Source organism: Thermobia domestica, chromosome 1 (assembly GCF_964235325.1).
Source record: "Thermobia domestica chromosome 1, izTheDome1.hap1.1, whole genome shotgun sequence".
Lineage (NCBI taxonomy): Eukaryota > Metazoa > Arthropoda > Insecta > Zygentoma > Lepismatidae > Thermobia > Thermobia domestica.
In genome coordinates, this window is record NC_137454.1 from 206,605,544 (window position 1) to 206,624,785 (window position 19,242).

The following is a 19,242-nucleotide window of genomic DNA, read 5'->3' on the forward strand; positions in this document are numbered from 1 at the left end:
TTAAAGGCATAATCAATCAGTTTTCAGTGACAATGCAATATTTATCTTTGAGTCAATTCCGATTGCCTTTGACCCATACTACTTTCGGATTATTATCTAACAATAGACCATCGTTGAAAATCACTAGTGATTTGAAGCATACTTCTTGACTTCGAGAATGTGTCATAGAAAGGTGGCATAGAAACTTAGATGAGAGAACCTTGAACCAGTAGTTTTTCTAAAATTATTTGTATTTACTTTTAGGTTCCATCATTGTATCCAGAATACAGGTGTTAAATCATGCAGAATTAACTTGTATTTTGTTGAAATGCGGTCGAAGTACAAAGTTCCGTTATGATTGTAAACTTCAATAATTCTTTCAGAAGCTCTTCATTAAAAGGTGTTCGAGTAGATTTGCATGTATTTGTTATCATCCTCATAAGAGGCACTTTGTATTAGCACCTATTTAAAACGAAAGCCACTCATTCTAGCTTTGGAACTTCTTGTATAAAATAACAGACAAATTCTGACCAAAGCATATATTAACTAATAAATAATAGCGTTACAGTTTCGGCAAATTAACTTTGCCTTCATCAGACACATTATAATGTGTCTGATGAAGGCAAAGTTAATTTGCCGAAACTGTAACGCTATTATTTATTAGTTAATATATGCTTTGGTCAGAATTTGTCTGTTATTTTAAAACGAAAATTAATTATTGGAATCTCTTCTTTGTGTTAAGTATTCGTAGTGTTACTTAATTTGTTATATTTGCTATAATTTTAGTTTGGATATAAAAATATGTTAGTAAGTAAAACACATTACAAGGTACAAGTCTGGTATAGTCATCATAAAAATGAATATCAAGATCTTTGTCTATAAGTTAGAAATGAAGGCTACAGTTAACTACATTCATTAAAAAAAAAAAAAAAAAAAAAAAATTGTAGATAAGTACTCATAGATACCACGTTTGTGACTGCACAAGCATCTATAAGTGATTTTTTTTTTTTTTTTTTTTAAGTTAATCTATCTACTCTTAGTTTCGAAATCTTAATAAAGTTGTATATACACACTAAAAATTAAGTAAACTGATTAAGTATTAATGGCTTTATGTTGTTTCAGGATGTTGGCGACAGGAATTGAGGAAGGACATTGGGTTTTCTTAGCGAACTGCCATCTGTCCCTGAGCTGGATGCCTCAATTAGATAAGTTTGTAGACAATTTACGGGATGCCACTGTGCACCCGGACTTCAGGTATGAATAACAATAAAACCATTAGATATGTATTAGTTACTTAAAAAGGCTAACGAAAATAAGCTCCATTCTGTTAAATCTATTTTGTGCAATTGACAGACGTCGTCGCATACTAATCGCCGAAGTGAAGTGATCCTGGTGCTCTTTCGTATATTGGACACTCTCATCTGGCATATTTCTATTTTATGTAGCGCTAATCATCAGTCACGCAACTAGAGGGGGGCAAATGGGGCTTGTGACCCGGGTACCGGATTGAGAGGACACAAAAATGGGCAAATATTTATTTTCACTATAAGATAATGAGAGGAGGTTTAGCAAACTAAAGATAATTTTAAAAAAATACCTCAGAGACTTAACAGGACAACAACGATTCACCAACCTTAGGATCATGTCCATAGAGCATAAGTTAGCTTCAAAGCTATATTTTGAGGACATTGTGTGTGAGAGACTGCCAAAAGAGCCCACAAAGAAATTTTAGTTCCAGCTTTTTGTGTTTTCATTTAATTTACATCGATTTAAGAGATTTGTAAAATGTCAGAGTATAATACTCGAAACAACAGCTTGACTGTTTGTCATATTTAAATATTCTATTCTAAAACAACAGACTGTTGATTCATTCTACACATATGTACATACCGATATAATTCCAAAAACATTGTGATTTGCAGTTGTTATGATAAGACTATAAGCATGTGTCTAGCATTCTATTCGTAGATTATTTGGCAATCAAATACTAATTAATTTGGTGTTTTATCTTGTACTAAAAATTTATTATGTACTGCAATTTTGAAATCAAGCTTTACCACTTGAAGGACAAATGCAATAGGAGAATTTCTGTGTGATGCCAGTATCAGGTATAGACGGGGAATGTTTTGGTTTGGTTGATGAGGGAAGGGGCGCTAAGGCGAGCTCTTGCCCCGGGCGACAACTAGCCTAGTTGCGTCGCTGCTAATCATCCGCATTGTAAAGAATATATCGTCTTACTGAGTATTCAGCACATGCTAGTAGAATATCCAGAACACTCAGACTTAAGATTATGTTTAAAACTAATAATATTAGTCGGGTCTTGGGGAAAACCCTAGTTTTAGTGATCATATTCTTGCATTTATTTGTGCGATTAAGGTAGTTAGCATTCGTTTCATTTTCTGTTATATCTCGGTATCATTTCTGTTTTTAAGTTATTTTCTTCTTAAAATTTTCCTATTTTGTTATTTATTCTTTTAAGTTTACCACGACTAATGTTTTTAATTTTATATATCAATGAACCAATTAAAAGCAATATTAAAATAGTTCGTTTTTCAATATAACAATTCAAGATCAAAATTCAATTATCAAGAGAGTACGTAAATTAACTTTCTCCATACGTAATTTATGTTTTTGCCTTTAGGATAAATCAAGTGAATATTTAGGAAGATAGTTACACATTCTTTAATATGAAAACAAATACTATTCCTCATAGATTAAAATAAACTCTTCCGCTTAAACCGGTCATTTATCATAAAATCCTGTTCCTTTGATTAGGGCTTGTCTCTTTTCTAAAGTGATTCTGTATAACATAGAAGAGCGACATACTGTTTAAATTAGGATTCAATCTAATATGCTCCCGCCATAGATAATGCGCACAGACAATACGCGTGCTTATCACACAACTATTTGAGGGTCAATAAAGATGATGCCTTTGGTGATCAAACATTACCCTTTAGTTCTCCTTCATGCACCGATATCATCGGATCACCTGAGGAAGAGTGTGGGATGAGAGGACAGTTTTGTTCGCAACTGTCCTCTTAGTTGCAAACAACGATGCAGGACACGCATGTGATTGGTGGGAGACTTGATAAAGGATGAACAGTGAACCGATGTGAGAAAGATGGATGTGCACCATTCCCATCCTAGCTTTTGTCTGAGTCCATGCTCTACTTTTTTTTTTATACAAAAATCTTTGAATATATATTTACAACTATAAAATGTTAAAATAAAATCTGCATCATTTTATTTGTTACTTGTTTAGAGACTTCTGAGTGTTGTGGTTTGTTAATTCAGATTATTCTTTTTGTATCGTATTATTATTATTATTATTATTATTATTATTATTATTATTATTATTATTATTATTATTATTATTATTATTATTATTATTATTATTATTATTATTCCGGGTCCATTTCCTTTTGTTGACGGACATGGTGGTTTAATACTCCTTCCATTTTTTTTGACCACGTTGATCCTTCAGTGAGGGCGTGTGTACAAGGATTGCTAGGGAAGTAGCTTTAGCTGTCCTCATGAACGCTTCGGTGTAGTGTTGCAGTGACCATACGCATGTTTCATTTCTAAATGTTAAAAAAAATAAAATAAAATAAACTCATATGTGTAAAAATTCATTTACTTCGAGTCCGGGCTCATCCTCTAAGAAAACCATAATTCTAATGTGAGCAAAAACGAAACTCAACCCGGTGCAGAAAATGTGGAAAAGACATGTATCGCAATTCCTGTAATCCGATATTTTGTAATTAAAGAAAAGAATACTGATAAATCAATACCAAAGCCCATACCAAATGAGAGCGAGACAAACTCTCAGAGTGTAGATAGTGTGGAAAAGAGACAAGTATCGTGATGCCTGTAATCCGATATCTTGTAATTGAAGGCAAGAATGCTGATAGTGTCAATGCTGAAGCTAACCGTTCGAGTTCTATAGGGGCTTGTCTCCTTTCCTCATTAATAAAATAATTCTAATTACATATAACGCCTGACAGGTTAAAAATAACAAGAAATTATGGAATGGCACCTTATTGGTGGAAACTGTCGATGAGAAGCAAATAGCGGAGTAACTAAAATTGACTAACACTGGACCAGTGAATGTGTCGGTAGAACACCATCGTTAACTAACGTCTCTTGCGGTGTAATGTCATGTTGGGACCCCCTAACACCACCAAGAAAGAGTTTAAATGGGAGATGGCTGGCCAACATATTGAGGTAGCTCGCATCGAAAGTAAGAAGTGAACTCATTGCTATTCAGTCACTAATTCTTACTTTCAGTTTGCCTACCCTTCTGGAGTACGTGAAGGCTGGTTATTATGACTTAAGGTCCGCTCCTTTATTCTCAGTCCCCTGCGTTGTTTCAAATCTCAATACTTCGGGCATACCAGCATGTCGTGTAATACGAGTGCTGCTCTTTGTGCAAATTGTGGTCAGGGTAGTCAGGGTGCGGAACCTTGTACAGCCATCAAGCTCTTTTGTGTCGACTGTAAGGGCGAGCATTCTGCTTGGTCCCGGGACTGTCAGCCTTTCAACGTAAAAAACGTATCCGAGACCTAATGGTTGACGAGATCTCTGCTGCTGATACTTAGCATTGCCTAAAAGAAAGCATCTCTTCCTCGCTTTTTGTGCTCTTTGCTACTGTTGCAGCCACTTGTAATTCTGTGGCAAACCAGACTTCCGACATGTCCACCCAAACTGATTTTTCTTCCTGACAGAACTCAAGAAATTCCGAGACCAGTTGCATCGACTAGCAAACCCCACAAATCCTCACGTGTTTCTATTTCTGTGCTATTTCTCTGTTCCCGATACTAAGTGTAACTTAAAGGAAAACACCCCTTCCTCGCTTTCTGTACGCTTTGCTACTGTTGCAGCTATTTCTTGTAAGTCTGTTTCAACCCAGACGTCCGACATTTCCACCCAAAGAGATCTTGTTCCCGTCAAAAGTCCAGAAATTCTGAACCAATATCAACCAATCCTCCAAAGTCCCATTTGTTTTTATTAGTGGTACCAAAACTGATCTTGTTTCCGACAAAAGTTCAGAAATTCAAACCCCAATCACTAGCGAACCCTGCAAAACCCCACACATTTCTTTTAGTTGTGGTCTTCGGCGAACTCCAGCTCGTAGTCGCTCACCTTGTATGGCCGGCCTAAAATTTAGCCAGTATATATGCCAGTTCAATGATACGGTCATTTCCCCGAAAAAAGCAAAATCCACACCTGTTCGTAAGCCACCTGCAGTTTCTTTAAAATCTGACATGGTGGAAGATGAGCTGATGGATACTGGGTGGACGGTACTTGGCCCACGTAGATAGGTTCGCCTCAAACGTTGATTTCTGATCTTTTATTGTGTTTTTACTATTGTTATTGTTAAATATTTTCTTTATTGTTACTATTATTAGTATTTATTGTTCTCGCTATATTTTTCTCTATTGTTACTATTGTTACTGTTTATTGTTATTATATGTTTTCTTTCTTGTTACTATTATTAAGGAGGACGTCAGCAGCAGCTATTTGTAATCGTAAATAAAATTTAAAAACGAATACATTAAAATGTAAAAAAAAAAAAAATGCTCCAAAATAGATATAAAAACAAGAAAAGATAAATAATAAATATATGAAAATAACAAATATTCAACAATAACAGTTTAAAGTAAATATATAATAACAAAAACATTAAATATTCAACAATCAGATAATCAATTCGGAAGGTTACAACATACCTTTCATGATTCTTGAGTTCTAGTCTGCTTTACGTAAGTCGTCAATTACTACCTAGGGATTGATCGCGTATCTTAAGATATGTTTGCAATGGTTCTTGCGATACCCAGCTCGCCTTATTGCATCTGTTCAATTGCATCTGGAAAGAGAATGTGTTACCCCCTTAATGGTGTGAGACTGGTCTGTCCGATCTTAAAACCAGAGAAAGTTGCAACGAATGTCGTCAGTTACAGACCCATTACACTCACTAATTGTATTCGTAAGCTGTTCGAACGTATGATGAACAAATAACTGGTATGCTATTTGGAATCAGATTCTCTCTTGATCAAATTTCACTGTATCTTTCACTCTCTCTGTTCCACTACTGACAGTCTTACTAATCTCGAAACCTAGATTCAAGAAGCATTCTTCTGTCGTCAGCATTGTCTGCACTGTGTTGCTATATATTTTTTCGATCTGGAGAAGGCTTATGACACAACGTGGCATTACGGAAATTTAAACCAGCTTAATGAATAGGGTCATCGTGACCCTATTGCTAAAATATTAAGTAACTTTCTTGATGAACATTATCTTAGTGTGCATATGGGTTCTAAACTCTCATAGTGATTTCTGCAGGAAAACGGTGTCCCTCAAGGCAGCGTCCGTAGTGTCAACACAGTTTACTGTCGTTGTCACAGTGTCCTATCTCACTTCCAGGCTTCTGTTTATGGTCTCCTGTGTGTTGGTGATCTAGTTATTTATTGCAATTCCACATATCTCACAAGTAAACCTTACGTTTGGGTGAATCGAGTTGCTGACTGAGACACATATGAGAAAGTAGTACTAAATGTGGTCAGTATTTCAGTGAAGTTTTAGGTGCGAAGCTCCAGGGGTTTATAAGATACAGCTACCAGAACATCACATGGAAGTACAGAATAGTCTTCATACAGTTGGGGGTAAAAGCTCTGTAAGACCTCTTGTAACGACAAAAGGTGAATAACAAATATATGGTTACATATTAGGACTAGGGGAAAGTCATATAGTAAGGGTATACCTAACGGCGGCCATCTTGAAATCCGCCATTTTGAATTAAGGTTAAGTTTTTAAAATAGGAATAGGGTCATGTGCTACATGATTTAAGGAGCATATTTAATCAGAAGAACAATGGTGACGTTAATTTTGATTTGGTAAACAGTTACAGGGAAATTAAATATTATTGCAGTATATGTATTAGTCCTTTACCCCATCTTGTAACTTTTGTGTTAATGATAATAATTAAATAAAAAACAGGTGGATAAATATTAGGTCTATGGTTAGAGTTGCCTTGATGGCGGCCATGTTCAAATCCGCCATTTTGAATCAGACAAATGTTTTAAACAAAACGCATAACAGTGACACCTTATTAATAGAAAATTTTACCATAACTCCAACGGTATAACCATTTTTGCTTTATCATTAACCAGCATTTGTTATCGCATAAACAAGTTGCTAATTTCAGGAAAAATGACCAAAGTGGAATTGAGTCATAATTGAACTTGGGTCTTTCTTCCAGAAAAGTCCTCAATTAGTACAATCAGTATGTAGTTCAGAAAAGAGCATGACTTGCACAAATTCTCTGCTCACAGTGAGCACACCTGACAAAGGCAATCGAGTTACACTTGACACATTTGTCGTTAACAATTCCGTCAAAGCAGTAGTCGTAAGGAGCGATCCATTTAATTTTGTGCTGGTTAATGATAAAGCAAAAATGGTTATACCGTTGGAGTTATGGTAAAATTTGCTATTAATAAGGTGTCACTGTTATGCGTTTTGTTTAAAACTTTTGTCTGATTCAAAATGGTGGATTTGAACATGGACGCCATCAAGGCAACTCTTACCATAGACCTAATATTTATCCATCTGCTTTTTATTTAATTATTATCATTAACACCAAATTTACAAGGTGGGGTAAAGGACTAATACATATACTGCAATATTTAATTTCCCTGTAACTGTTTACCAATTGTGCGTGAATCAAAATTAACGTCACCATTGTTCTTCTGATTAAATTTGCGCCTTAAATCATGTATCACATGACCCTATTCCTATTTTAAAAACTTAACCTTAATTCAAAATGGCGGATTTCAAGATGGCCACCGTTAGGTATACCCTTACTATATGACTTTCCCTTAGTCCTAATATGTACCCATATATTTGTTATTCACCTTTTGTCGTTACAAGAGGTCTTACAGAGCTTTTACCTCCAACTGTTTGAAGACTATTCTGTACTTCCATGTGATGTTCTGGTAGCTGTATCTCCTAAACCCCTGGAGCTTCGCACCTAAAACTTCACTGAAATACTGACCACATTTGGTACTACTTTCTCATATGTATCTCAGTCAGCAACTCGATTCACCCAAACGTAAGGTTTACTTGTCAGTATTACTTGACAGACTTATTTTACATTAAATCGTCTTGTTAGCTGATCGAACAAGATAGAGTTCTGGTTTTCTGATCAGAAAACTATGTACACTTCTGCTGCCAACAAACTGCTTTGTTGATCCGGACTTATGTCTCATTGACATTCCTCTCTCTTTGTTGAAACCGTTCTAATTTTGGGTTTGACTTTTGATTGTCGTTTAACGTGGACACCACACATTCGAAATTTTAAGTATACTTGTTAAGCTCTGAATTAAATTTGCGTGGTTTTTCACACACCCAAGGTGCTAATTGTATAGTTCTGTTACGATTATATTGTAGTCTAATTCAGTCTAAGTTAGACTATGGTTGTATTATTCACTCATCAGTCTGTTCCCGTCTGCTGCAGCTTGACACTGTATATCACCTAGGACTTCGGCTAGCTACTAGTGATTTTCGTAGTAGACCTGTAACCAGTCTTTATGTTGAAGCAAACGAACCCTCATAATCTATTGTCACGAAACTCTTCTTAATTATACTGCTCGTGTGTGTTATATCTCTGACCAATCTTATACTTTCCCTTGTATGGTGGCCAAATTTACGACCGATACGTCCTCGTGCCAGACGGACGTATGTTCGTGCTTACATGGGTCTCAGCGCAGATGAATTTGTGTGGCCATCTCAGTGTTTGCAGCATGTTTGTGTTTTTACACCGTGGTTGTTGACTACGCCAAGGTGCCCACGAGTTCCAGCAAGAGTGTGGAGCGTTACTTGAACAGTATTGCAATTTCTATGTGATGCTTATTGACGGTTCAAAAGAAAATATTCCCGTCGGATGGTTCTTCGTCACAAACGACGACAGCTCAAAGTTTAGTCTTCATTGCCTTGTTCAGTATTTACTGTTGAGCTAACAGCATTTAAGCTTGCTTTCGATCATGCGTTTGATAATTCGCTAGATCATGAGGTTATCTGCACTGACTCTCAGAGCGTTATTAAATACCTTCAGAATGTCTTTAGCAAACACACCTTCGTACAAGACATTCTCTAAGATCTCTGAGCTACAGCAGCAGGGCTGTCATCATTCTCTGCTGAGTACTGGAACATGTCGACATTCAAGAAAACGAGCGTCCCAATAAAGCAGCCAAGAACGTCTGATTGGCAAGTGTTGTACTGGAGCACTCTCTCTCCTGTAGATCTGCGTAAGTTTCGTCCAACAGATGCGCTCTCAAGGAAATCAACTTGGAACCTAGGTAAACTACCATAAGCTTCACTCAATAAAACCTCTTTGGGGTAATTGGCAACATCGCCCCTGAGATGAAGTGATCCTAACTTGTTGAGTATCGGACACTTTCATCTAACACATTCTTATTTAGTACGTGACGCTAACCACCCGTATTGTGAAGACTATCGTTCCACTGAGTATTCGGCACATTTTTATCGAATACCTAGAATACTCAGCCCTGTGTCAATGCTTAGAAATACCTTAAAATCTTATTCACGTGTGGGCTTTAGTTTTATTCGTGATATTAGAATAGCTAACGAACTCCAAGGTCTTCTTATTAGTTTTTTCGTGTTATGTGGTATTGATAATTCTATTTCTGAATTATTTTTCGCATTATATATTTTATATTGTGTTCTTAATTTTTATATATTTTTCTATTTTAAGTCTTATTTTGATGTACTTTGATATGAAATACATATTTTAATAAAATTAATTATGAATTTTCAGTGGACACTATGGTGTTAGCTGTTGACTTTATCGTGACGGGGAACAAACATCCTCTTTGTTAACACTAACATTGAACCATAATAATTTACTTATTTATCATTCTAAGGTTTTTCTTTTAAAATTTTCGTAGTGTTTTATTATCATTATATATATATATTCTATGTTGTATTTATTTGTTTAGCCTTTCCGAGACCTGTGTTTTAATTTTTTATTTGTAGAACTTTCATTTGAACTGTTTTTTTAGAAATTTTATTTTGGATATTTGGATATTTAATGTAGAGTAAGTGTGAAGACTGTATCGTCCCACTGAGTATTCGGTATAATTTGTTTTAGTCTTGTCATGACGGGGACAGATAGCCTCGCTGCTGACATCTCCATTAAACCATAATCATTATTCATTTCTCTGAGGTTTTACCTGATTTGTTGTATTATTCTTTTACTTAAGAATATTATTACTTTTTAAAGTTACTTTTCTACGCAGTTAAAGTTCTTTAAAGTTCTTTTTTAAAGTTATGTGTTTTTACTTTGATATTGATTATTTTATTTTTTTCACGGCCTTTGTTTCATGCACGATGCTTTTGATTATAGTTTTTGTGTCAACAGTGTCTTTTTATGAAGTTCACATGTTGACTATTGAGCTTTTGTAAGAGGGACAAATAACCTGGCAGCTGATCTCCCCATAAAACCTAATCATTCATCCATTCCATATATATGTATAATATCTTACAAATAAAAATAAGTGAAGTCTCTCGGTCGAAAAAGTGTAAAAGCTTTTTGAGGCCAGTCATTGTGATGTTTTTCCTTGTTTTCCTCATTCGCACCAGGCAAATGTCGGGACAGTACCGTATATAATTGCCCCAGGCTGATTTCTTCCTTCCCCATTCCTTATTTCCTCCCCAATTTCCCAAGCAATATGATCGCCGAGGGATATCATCTCTATTTCATGACGGGCTAACATGGCCATAGATGCCGATCGCCCAGAAATTTAAATTCTAATCCTAACAAATAAAAATAAACAGTTTAAAGTTGTTGTTTTTTTTTAATTTAATACACAGAATGTGTCGATCATTTTCCTCATCGTGACGGGGACAAATAACCTCGATGCTGATGTTTCCATTAAACACCCAGTAATTAATCAATCAATCAATCAGTTTTCAAAAATCCTAAAACGTAAAGTTGTACGGCGCTAGACTGAGATTGAGCGTTATGTAAATAACGGTGAAAAAATAGCAGGCCGAGAAATTAAGTCTAAAAGAAACAAGACTGAACAAAATACAGTATGATCTTGTTTCTTATTGTACTGTTTAATTTATTTTATTTTTAATTTAAGGTAATTTCATATTTAAACAAATATAAAACAGTTTGATTATTCTTTGGGCTAACTCAATTATTATTATTTGTAAAATATTGGAGAAAATAGTTTGTTTAATGTTCTCTGCTCTGTTTATTGTGATCAATAATGAGTAATTGTTTTCTTTCAGGATGTGGTTAAGTTCTAGTCCACATCCGGACTTTCCGATTTCAGTGTTGCAAGCAGGCATTAAAATGACAACAGAACCGCCTAAAGTAAGTAACACTTGTGACACAAAAATCTGACTATTTAATAAATTGGAGATAAACGTAATCACTGATTACTGGATAACTATTTCGATTTCATACTTTGTTCATATGAATTTGGTGCGATATATTGTTCTGCTATAAGTTTTTAGTTTATTCATACTTTTCAAACTAAGGCAACATTTTTAATTTCTTTTCTAAACGTATCTGCTGTAATAATAGAATACTATAATAAAACATTAATCTCGTAATAATGTATGTTCTATTTTTCCAAAAAGAGATCAAGTGTCAATCAATTCTCAGTTAAATCAATCAACTCTCTATAAGATTTTTATTTGCACAACCATTAGAAATACAATATATTGGTGATGAAAATGTTAGTAATATGGAAACACTGTGCAATTGTGTAAAAGTTTTTAATTTTTAATTACGCTTGTTGCTGAGAAAAGAACAGACCATGTCATACACTTGTGTGTAAAAATTGTAAAACTTTGGTTGACGAAACGGGAATATTAGTATCGTTCCAGTAAGTAATTGGTATATTTTGTAGAATGTTGAGAATATTCAGACTTCAGAGAACGTTTAGGACTGCCTAAACATCTTAATCAGGTTTTGGGGGATACTGTGGTCTTTCCTGACAGTATTTTCTCATTCATTCGCTAGATTAAAGTAGCTAACGCTTTTTTAAAAAGATTTTTGCTTGTGTTTCTAATATTGTTGATATTAAGTTATTTTTAGTTACATATTTCGTTATTTATTCTTTTAACCTTTTCTTGACCGCTGTTTGACTTTATATAGATTTTTAAAATGTATATTAAGTTCCCTAACTTATATTAGAACTACACCTTTTTAAATATTTTTTTAGAAGATTTGTTTTGAATTTTTAATATGCAGCATATATCAGTAATTGACCTTATTATGACTCGAGCAAATTGTCTCGCTGCTGATGGTCTCATTAAACTATAACAAATCATTCAATCAACAAATTCTCTCATCATTCAGTTATATTTATCATTTGCCTTCTTCAGCGTACAGGATATAACGTAGGACGTTAAACTTATCATGTCATTTAATTTCATTTCTAACCACAGTTACAGAGGTAATTTTCTTTGTATTTAACACCTTTAAAAGGAAAATCTATAAATACCTCAGGTCTTAATCAAATTTGGTAGCCATGGTACACATAATTTTTTTCAGTTAGAATATATTATATTAACATTTATCTTGGTTTAACTTTATGAATTATTTATGTTCTTTTCTTGATAGGGAATTAAAGCCAATATGAAGCGGTTGTATCAAACAATATCGGAAGCCCAGTTCCAGTCCACCATACGTCCAGAAAAATTTAAGAAATTACTTTTTGCATTATGTTTCTTTCATTCAGTTCTGTTGGAGCGAAGAAAATTCCAACAATTAGGTTGGAATGTGATATACAGTTTTAACGACTCAGATTTTGAGGTTGGTATATGTTTGCTCTTATATATATATATATATATATATATATATATATATATATATATATATATATATATATATATATATATATATATATATATATATATATATATATATATATATATATATATATATATATATATATATATCAGCTTATGGGGGATAATGCTGTCTTTAGTGACCGCATTGTCTCATACATTCTTTAGATTGCAGTAGCTAACATGTTATGAGTTTCTAAAAGTCAAATTTCCATTGTTAAGATAGATAGGGTGAGTCAAATTGAGTATTACAAGCTAATTTGCATCAACTATGCATCGGGGAGCAAAGTGATAAGGACCAAAAATGAAGAACGTAGAGACCCGATAAAAGTCTGTGAAAAGCAAGTATCCCTAGAGCCCACATCAAAATACTTTTTCCGGCGTCGGGATTTGGCGGCCCCATCGCCCAGTTCTTTGGAACTGCAGTCAGCCACTGGTCTTCCAAGGTATCGAATTGTGCCGGGCTCATCATCCGGCATTTAAAATCTGTGATCGACCAAAGCACAAAAACAAGATTCGGATGTGGACTGCTTTCTCTTGCTATGTCCTGTTTCTGATAAAAGGATTTGTGATTTGGAAGACGCATGGACCCGAAGCCATAGAACAGAGGAGTAAGGCGCATGTGCATCCAGCAGAACCAAATATAGCGGTGCCCTAAATGGTTGGTGGGAGTCTTGGGAAGTGGATGATCCATGGACGTGTTCCTCCATCTAAGGTAAAAGTGCACCCATCCTGGCCGGCTTGAAGTTTTCGTGTTGTCCGGTGTCCAAATCTTTGAAAATATAAAAAATACGAAAAAAAAAACAACAACAAAAAAAACTATTAAAGCATAAAAGAGTAAAAAGTAATAAAAGCACAAAAAGATTTTAAAATCCACACACTGTTTTCTCTTGTGGGCTGCTGGAGTCTACTTTTTTATTCGACAAGTTGTTTCTTGTAGTTCTTTTTTTTTTTTTTTTTTTTTCTCGGAGTCAGGCGTTTCTCTCAATGGGAATGATATTCTTGCACCTTCATTCCTCTTGACCGTGTCGGCCCCTCGCTGATCCTACGGTGAGGGCGTGCATATGGGATAGGCAGGGGAGTAGCGTAAGTTCTTGCAAGTCCCCGGCTTGAAGTTGCGGTGTTCACACATATTTTCTCTTTATAAATGTATATTTAATACTAACTTTTTATGGGTAGTAAAACTACAAAATCGGGTCCGGGCTCACCGTCTTGCAAAAAGCCCAAACAAAACGAAAACAAGACAACCTCTCAAGTTGTAGATAGCGTGGAAAAGACAAGTATCATTATGCCTGTAGTCTGACATCTTGTAATTAAAGATGCTTATTGTACCAATGCTGAAGTAAATCGTCCGAATACTATTAAGTTCTTGCCCCCTTTCCTCATTAATAAAGTTATTATTAAAAACGGCGGACAGGTTGAAGATATCAAGAAATTACAGAATAACACTTTATTGATGGAAATGGTCGATGAGAAGCTAACAACAAAGTTACTCAAATCAACTAACATTGGGCCAGTGAACGTGTTGGTAGAGCTCCATAGTCTATCGAACGTCTCACTCGGTATGATATCATGTTGGGACGTCTTAAATGCCACCGAGGAAGAGATTAAATCGGAACTGGCTGACCAACATGTTGTAGAGATAGCTCACATCTAAAGTAAGAAGTCAGATGAACTCGTTACTACTCATTCATTGATTGTTAGTTTCAGTTTTCCTACACTTCCCGATTACGGGAAGGCTGGTTATTATCGACTTAAGGTGAGTTCCTATATTCCCTGTTCCCTGCGTTGTTCAAATGTCAACAATTCTGACACCAGCACATCGTGTAATGCGAGTGCTGCTCTTTGTGCGAATTGTGGCCAGGGTAGTTATGGTGCGAAACCTGTATAGCCAGCAAGCCCTTTTGTGTGAACTGAAAGGGCGAGCATTCTGCTTGGTCAGAACAGTGTCCAGCCTTTCAACGTGAGAAACGTATCCGAGAGCTAATTGTTGTTGAGAAGATCTCTGCCCCCGATGCTAAGCGTCGTTTAAAAGAAAGCATTCCTTCCTCGCTTTCTGTGCCCTTTGCTAGTGTTGCAACTACCTTTTATAAATATGTGGTAATTCAAACCTCTGACATTTTAACGCACATAGATTTTGTTCCTGACAAAAGTCCAGAAATTAGACTCAATTCGATAGGCTAGCGAACCACACAAAGCCCCACGTGTTTTTATTAGTGATGCTCTTCGGCGAACACCAGCTCATTGCCGCCCACCTTTCGTTTCCTGCCTAAAACTTAGCCAGCGTATACGACGGCTCAATGATTCTGTTCTTTCCACGAAAAGATCAAAATCTGCACCTGTTCGTAAACCACCTGCAATTTCTTTAAAATCTGACACGGTGGAAGATGGATACTGAGTGGACGGTATTTGGCCCACGTGGAAAGGTTCGCCTGAAGCGTTGATTTCAGACCTTTTATTATTATATATTTTCTATGTTGTTGCTATTATTGATATTGTTATTGTTACATATTTTCTCTATTGTTACTATTATTATTTGTATATATTTATTGTTATTGTTAAATATTTTTATTCTTATATGTTTATTATTTTATCTCTTAGATTTTTATTTCTCTTTTGCAGTAATATTTTTGTTGTATTTTGATACGCTGGTTTTTAAATTATATTTACGGCAATCTGTGTTTGGGCAGTCGCGTTGATCGTGACGGGGATGAATAGCTTCGATGCTGATGTCCCCATTAAACCTCAGTTAATCAATCAATTTTGAAACTCGGCTGTGGGTAACAGCTACGTCACAGCATTTACAAAAATATGTTTCTCAAAGACATTACTATTTAGTATGAATTTAACTCATATACAGGGTGCGGCAGATATTTAAGAACAAAATAACGTCCGCGGAAAAAAGGAGCATAGATTAAAGATAGAGCATTTAATGACCATTGAACGTTATGTACACGTAAAGACAGACCCAATACAGGATATCATTTAATGAAACCGCCATCTGCCTCTAAACGGCGTCGAAACCGTCGGCAGGCATGAATGGGATGGGTCCTGAGAATGTATGTCATAGCATCCACAATAGCTGCCCTGAGAGCCGCAACGGTGTGTGTGGATGCTTATTGGATGTCCTCTTAACCACGCCCCAGATGTAAAAGTCCAAAGGGTTGACATCAGGGGAGCTGGGGGGCCACATGTTTGGGGTGAGGTGGTCATGAAAATTCGTGGCCAACCGTTCTTGGGTTGAATGGGCCGTATGGAGGGGAGCGGAGTCCTGTTGGAAAAACGTATGACCTGCCACGTGCTAGAGCAGTAATACAGGGCTGCACAACCGTCTTCAACACATCGGTGTAAGCAACGCCGTTGACTCTGGCACCTTGCCTAAAATAATGTGGAGACATCACGTCGCCCTCACTGCTCACGACCCCCAGAACCATCACAGAGGCGGAAAACTTGGTGTGCATGACGGTCGGAACCTCCTCGGGTGTTTTACACAGTCACCGATCATTTATGCGGTTCGCCTTCTGGTCCTGGACGAAGAATTTCTCATCCGAAAAGAACCAGAGCATTTCTGGCTGATCCAGATGTTTCAGCTTGTTCAAATGGCGTCTGGCGCGGGTCACTCTATTCTTCCTGGTTCTCGCGGACACGAACTAGCCTCTTCACATCACGTACGACTTGCAACAGAGGTCTTCATGCACCACACGTCGAATGGTGGCCTCCGTCAACCTGCTTCTCCCTTGCGAGTGACTTCAAGGACTTTCCTGGGTCCGCTTCAACAACAGCTTGGACGGAAGCAATGAATTCGGGCGTCCTAGTCCTGTCCGAGCGATGACAATGTCGTTTCCTGTGGGAAACTGTTTCCACATCACCACTGGCGGCCTCCAGTTCTCTCCGAACTTGGTAGACGAATGACCGGGCGACTTTCAGGAAGGCAGTGATGTTGGAATCGGCGTGTCCTACAGCCAAGGAGACGATGATTGCATGCCTCTTCATTTCCTGGGTTAGCCTAGGGTTTGCTGCAACAAAAAGGGATGTGTTACAATGACACACAGGATACTGTGTCACTTATACTATTTGTTCTCAAATAGCTGTCGCGCCCTGTATAGAATAGTCATTCTCGGATCCGTAAAATTTCTTTGTGTCATTAAAGAAAATGCAGGACCTGCACACTCGAATAATTTTTGCTTTGATTTTCAATATGGGTAGATCATAGAGCTTTTTGCATAGCGGTCGAAATGTGATCTATATATATAAAAGAGAACGTACAATTTTTTGTCCGCTCATCACGCTAATACGGCTGAACCAATTTCTTTCATTTTTGGGGGGTTATTAAGATTTGGACCCTAGATGGTTTTTATCATATCACTTTAATTTTTAATTACCAGTGTCTTGAGATAATTGACCATTCAGGTGTCCATAACGTACAAATCCTTTGTTATTAGTTCATCATAGGTAAAAATAAACGTATTTATATGCAACCCGCATGACCGTGTCACTCGGCGGGTTAACATAAATGACAGGCGATATACAGCGGAAAATAGCTTGAATCTTCTGTTTAAAATTTTTTAATTGATTTGCTTATTTTTATAGACACTTTTACAATATGCCAGCACCGGGATGACCGCAGCGAAGCGGGGCGGGTTAACATAAATGACAGGCGATATAATGTTAAGATTTACTGCAATCTTCTATGGTTTTTATCATATCACTTGAAAGCGAAAAAGTAAAAATTATCTAAGTAACAAAGTTTATTGCGTTCCGGGGTGACCGCAGCGAAGCGGGGTGAACGCTGCTAGTCGGAAATAAACGGTAATTCAGTTTAAAGCAGACTCTTGATGAATATCGCAATTTCGTGTCGTCATTATTGCCTTTTGATTCGAACAGTATTAATTTCTTAAACCTACTCGAAAAGACAGCCATACAGTATTTAGTTTCGTCAGGTAGTAGTCAAATTTTATTTTTGGAATTTCATTTTTATAAATTATCGATAGTAATATAAATGGAAAGGACAAATGTAAACTCTGAGGAACAGAAAAAGAGAAACTTATCACATTGTCTCAGTCATATCATGTTCAAATTGTGAAACTAAAATACATCGAAGCGGGGTGAACGCTGCTAGTCGGAAATAAACGGTAATTCAGTTTAAAGCAGACTCTTGATGAATATCGCAATTTCGTGTCGTCATTATTGCTTTTTGCATTCGAACAGTATTAATTTCTTAAACCTACTCGAAAAGACAGCCATACAGTATTTAGTTTCGTCAGGTAGTAGTCAAATTTTATTTTTGGAATTTCATTTTTATAAATTATCGATAGTAATATAAATGGAAAGGACAAATGTAAACTCTGAGGAACAGAAAAAGAGAAACTTATCACATTGTCTCAGTCATATCATGTTCAAATTGTGAAACTAAAATACATGTTATCCTAAATATTTATATTCAATAAAGCTCAAAAGTTAACCCTTAAACGCATAATATAATTACTCATATATTAAATTATTCATATATACATTAAAACTAAATTGAGTAGATTTAACCTATAACGGAACCCTAGAGCTTTAAACAAAATTTACAATGTAGTCGATCGGAAAAGCCGAAATTGAACGATCAATCACTTCTTTAAATTTTAAAGTCTGACATGTTTATATTATTATTATTATTAATATTATTTCACCATCTTAGCAACTAAAAACCATTCATTATAAATGTAATAGAAAAGCAATCGAAATTTAATATATTACCATATAGATATTTGAAGTTTTTAACAAATACTATTAGTACAGTAAATATTCTCTTTAAACTCAGTAGACTTATTCTAACACTTTCAAGCTTACTTACCGAAAAATGAAACGTAATAGACAAGTAAATTTCTAACTGTAAACGACATTTGCCTTTAATTGTGAATATGAAACGAATGTGAACAAAGAAGAAAAGATAAAAATCTAAGATTTAAATAACAATTGGGCAAGAATAGAAAGAAATTTGGCGTTCAATATCATCAATACAAGAAAAAATAAATTTCGTAGGGAAAAATGTACATGACTCTTTTGAGCTACATTGGTTACATTATTGATGTAGTGTCTTTAACCTTATATAGAATGTAGATTAGCTTTCGATTATTTACATTATTACGATCACAAGACCGATAACGTATAACGTATTTTTTCCTTTTATTCATGGTGACTCATTGGGATAACTTCTGCCTCGTATCGAAAATTTATTAACAATTTAATCGAAGAGTAGTGCCGAAATCGCCAAGAGTATCCTAAGGTAATAAGAGCAAATGGAAGGGAAAAATATGTTATTGATCTTCTGATCATATGATATATAAATGTATGTATGTGTCTACGTTCGTATGTGTGTTTAATATTTTGTTTGTT

The 19,242-nt window shown here is 35.7% G+C and overlaps 1 protein-coding gene across 5 annotated transcripts in view; it reads left to right on the plus strand.

Annotated features, from left to right (window-relative positions):
* The window catches only part of kl-2 (dynein heavy chain 2, axonemal kl-2), a 564,598-nt gene that overhangs the window by 485,969 nt on the left and 59,387 nt on the right, over positions 1–19,242 (plus strand). For all 5 annotated transcript variants that reach the window (XR_014132735.1, XM_081769103.1, XM_081769086.1 and 2 more), the window contains 3 exons: positions 1,102–1,233; positions 11,293–11,377; positions 12,635–12,826. Coding sequence is in view for 4 of the 5 variants with exons in the window: in XM_081769103.1 (XP_081625229.1) it covers positions 1,102–1,233; positions 11,293–11,377; positions 12,635–12,826 (409 nt within the window). In the remaining variant the exon portion in view is untranslated. The remainder of the gene's footprint in view (positions 1–1,101; positions 1,234–11,292; positions 11,378–12,634; positions 12,827–19,242) is intronic.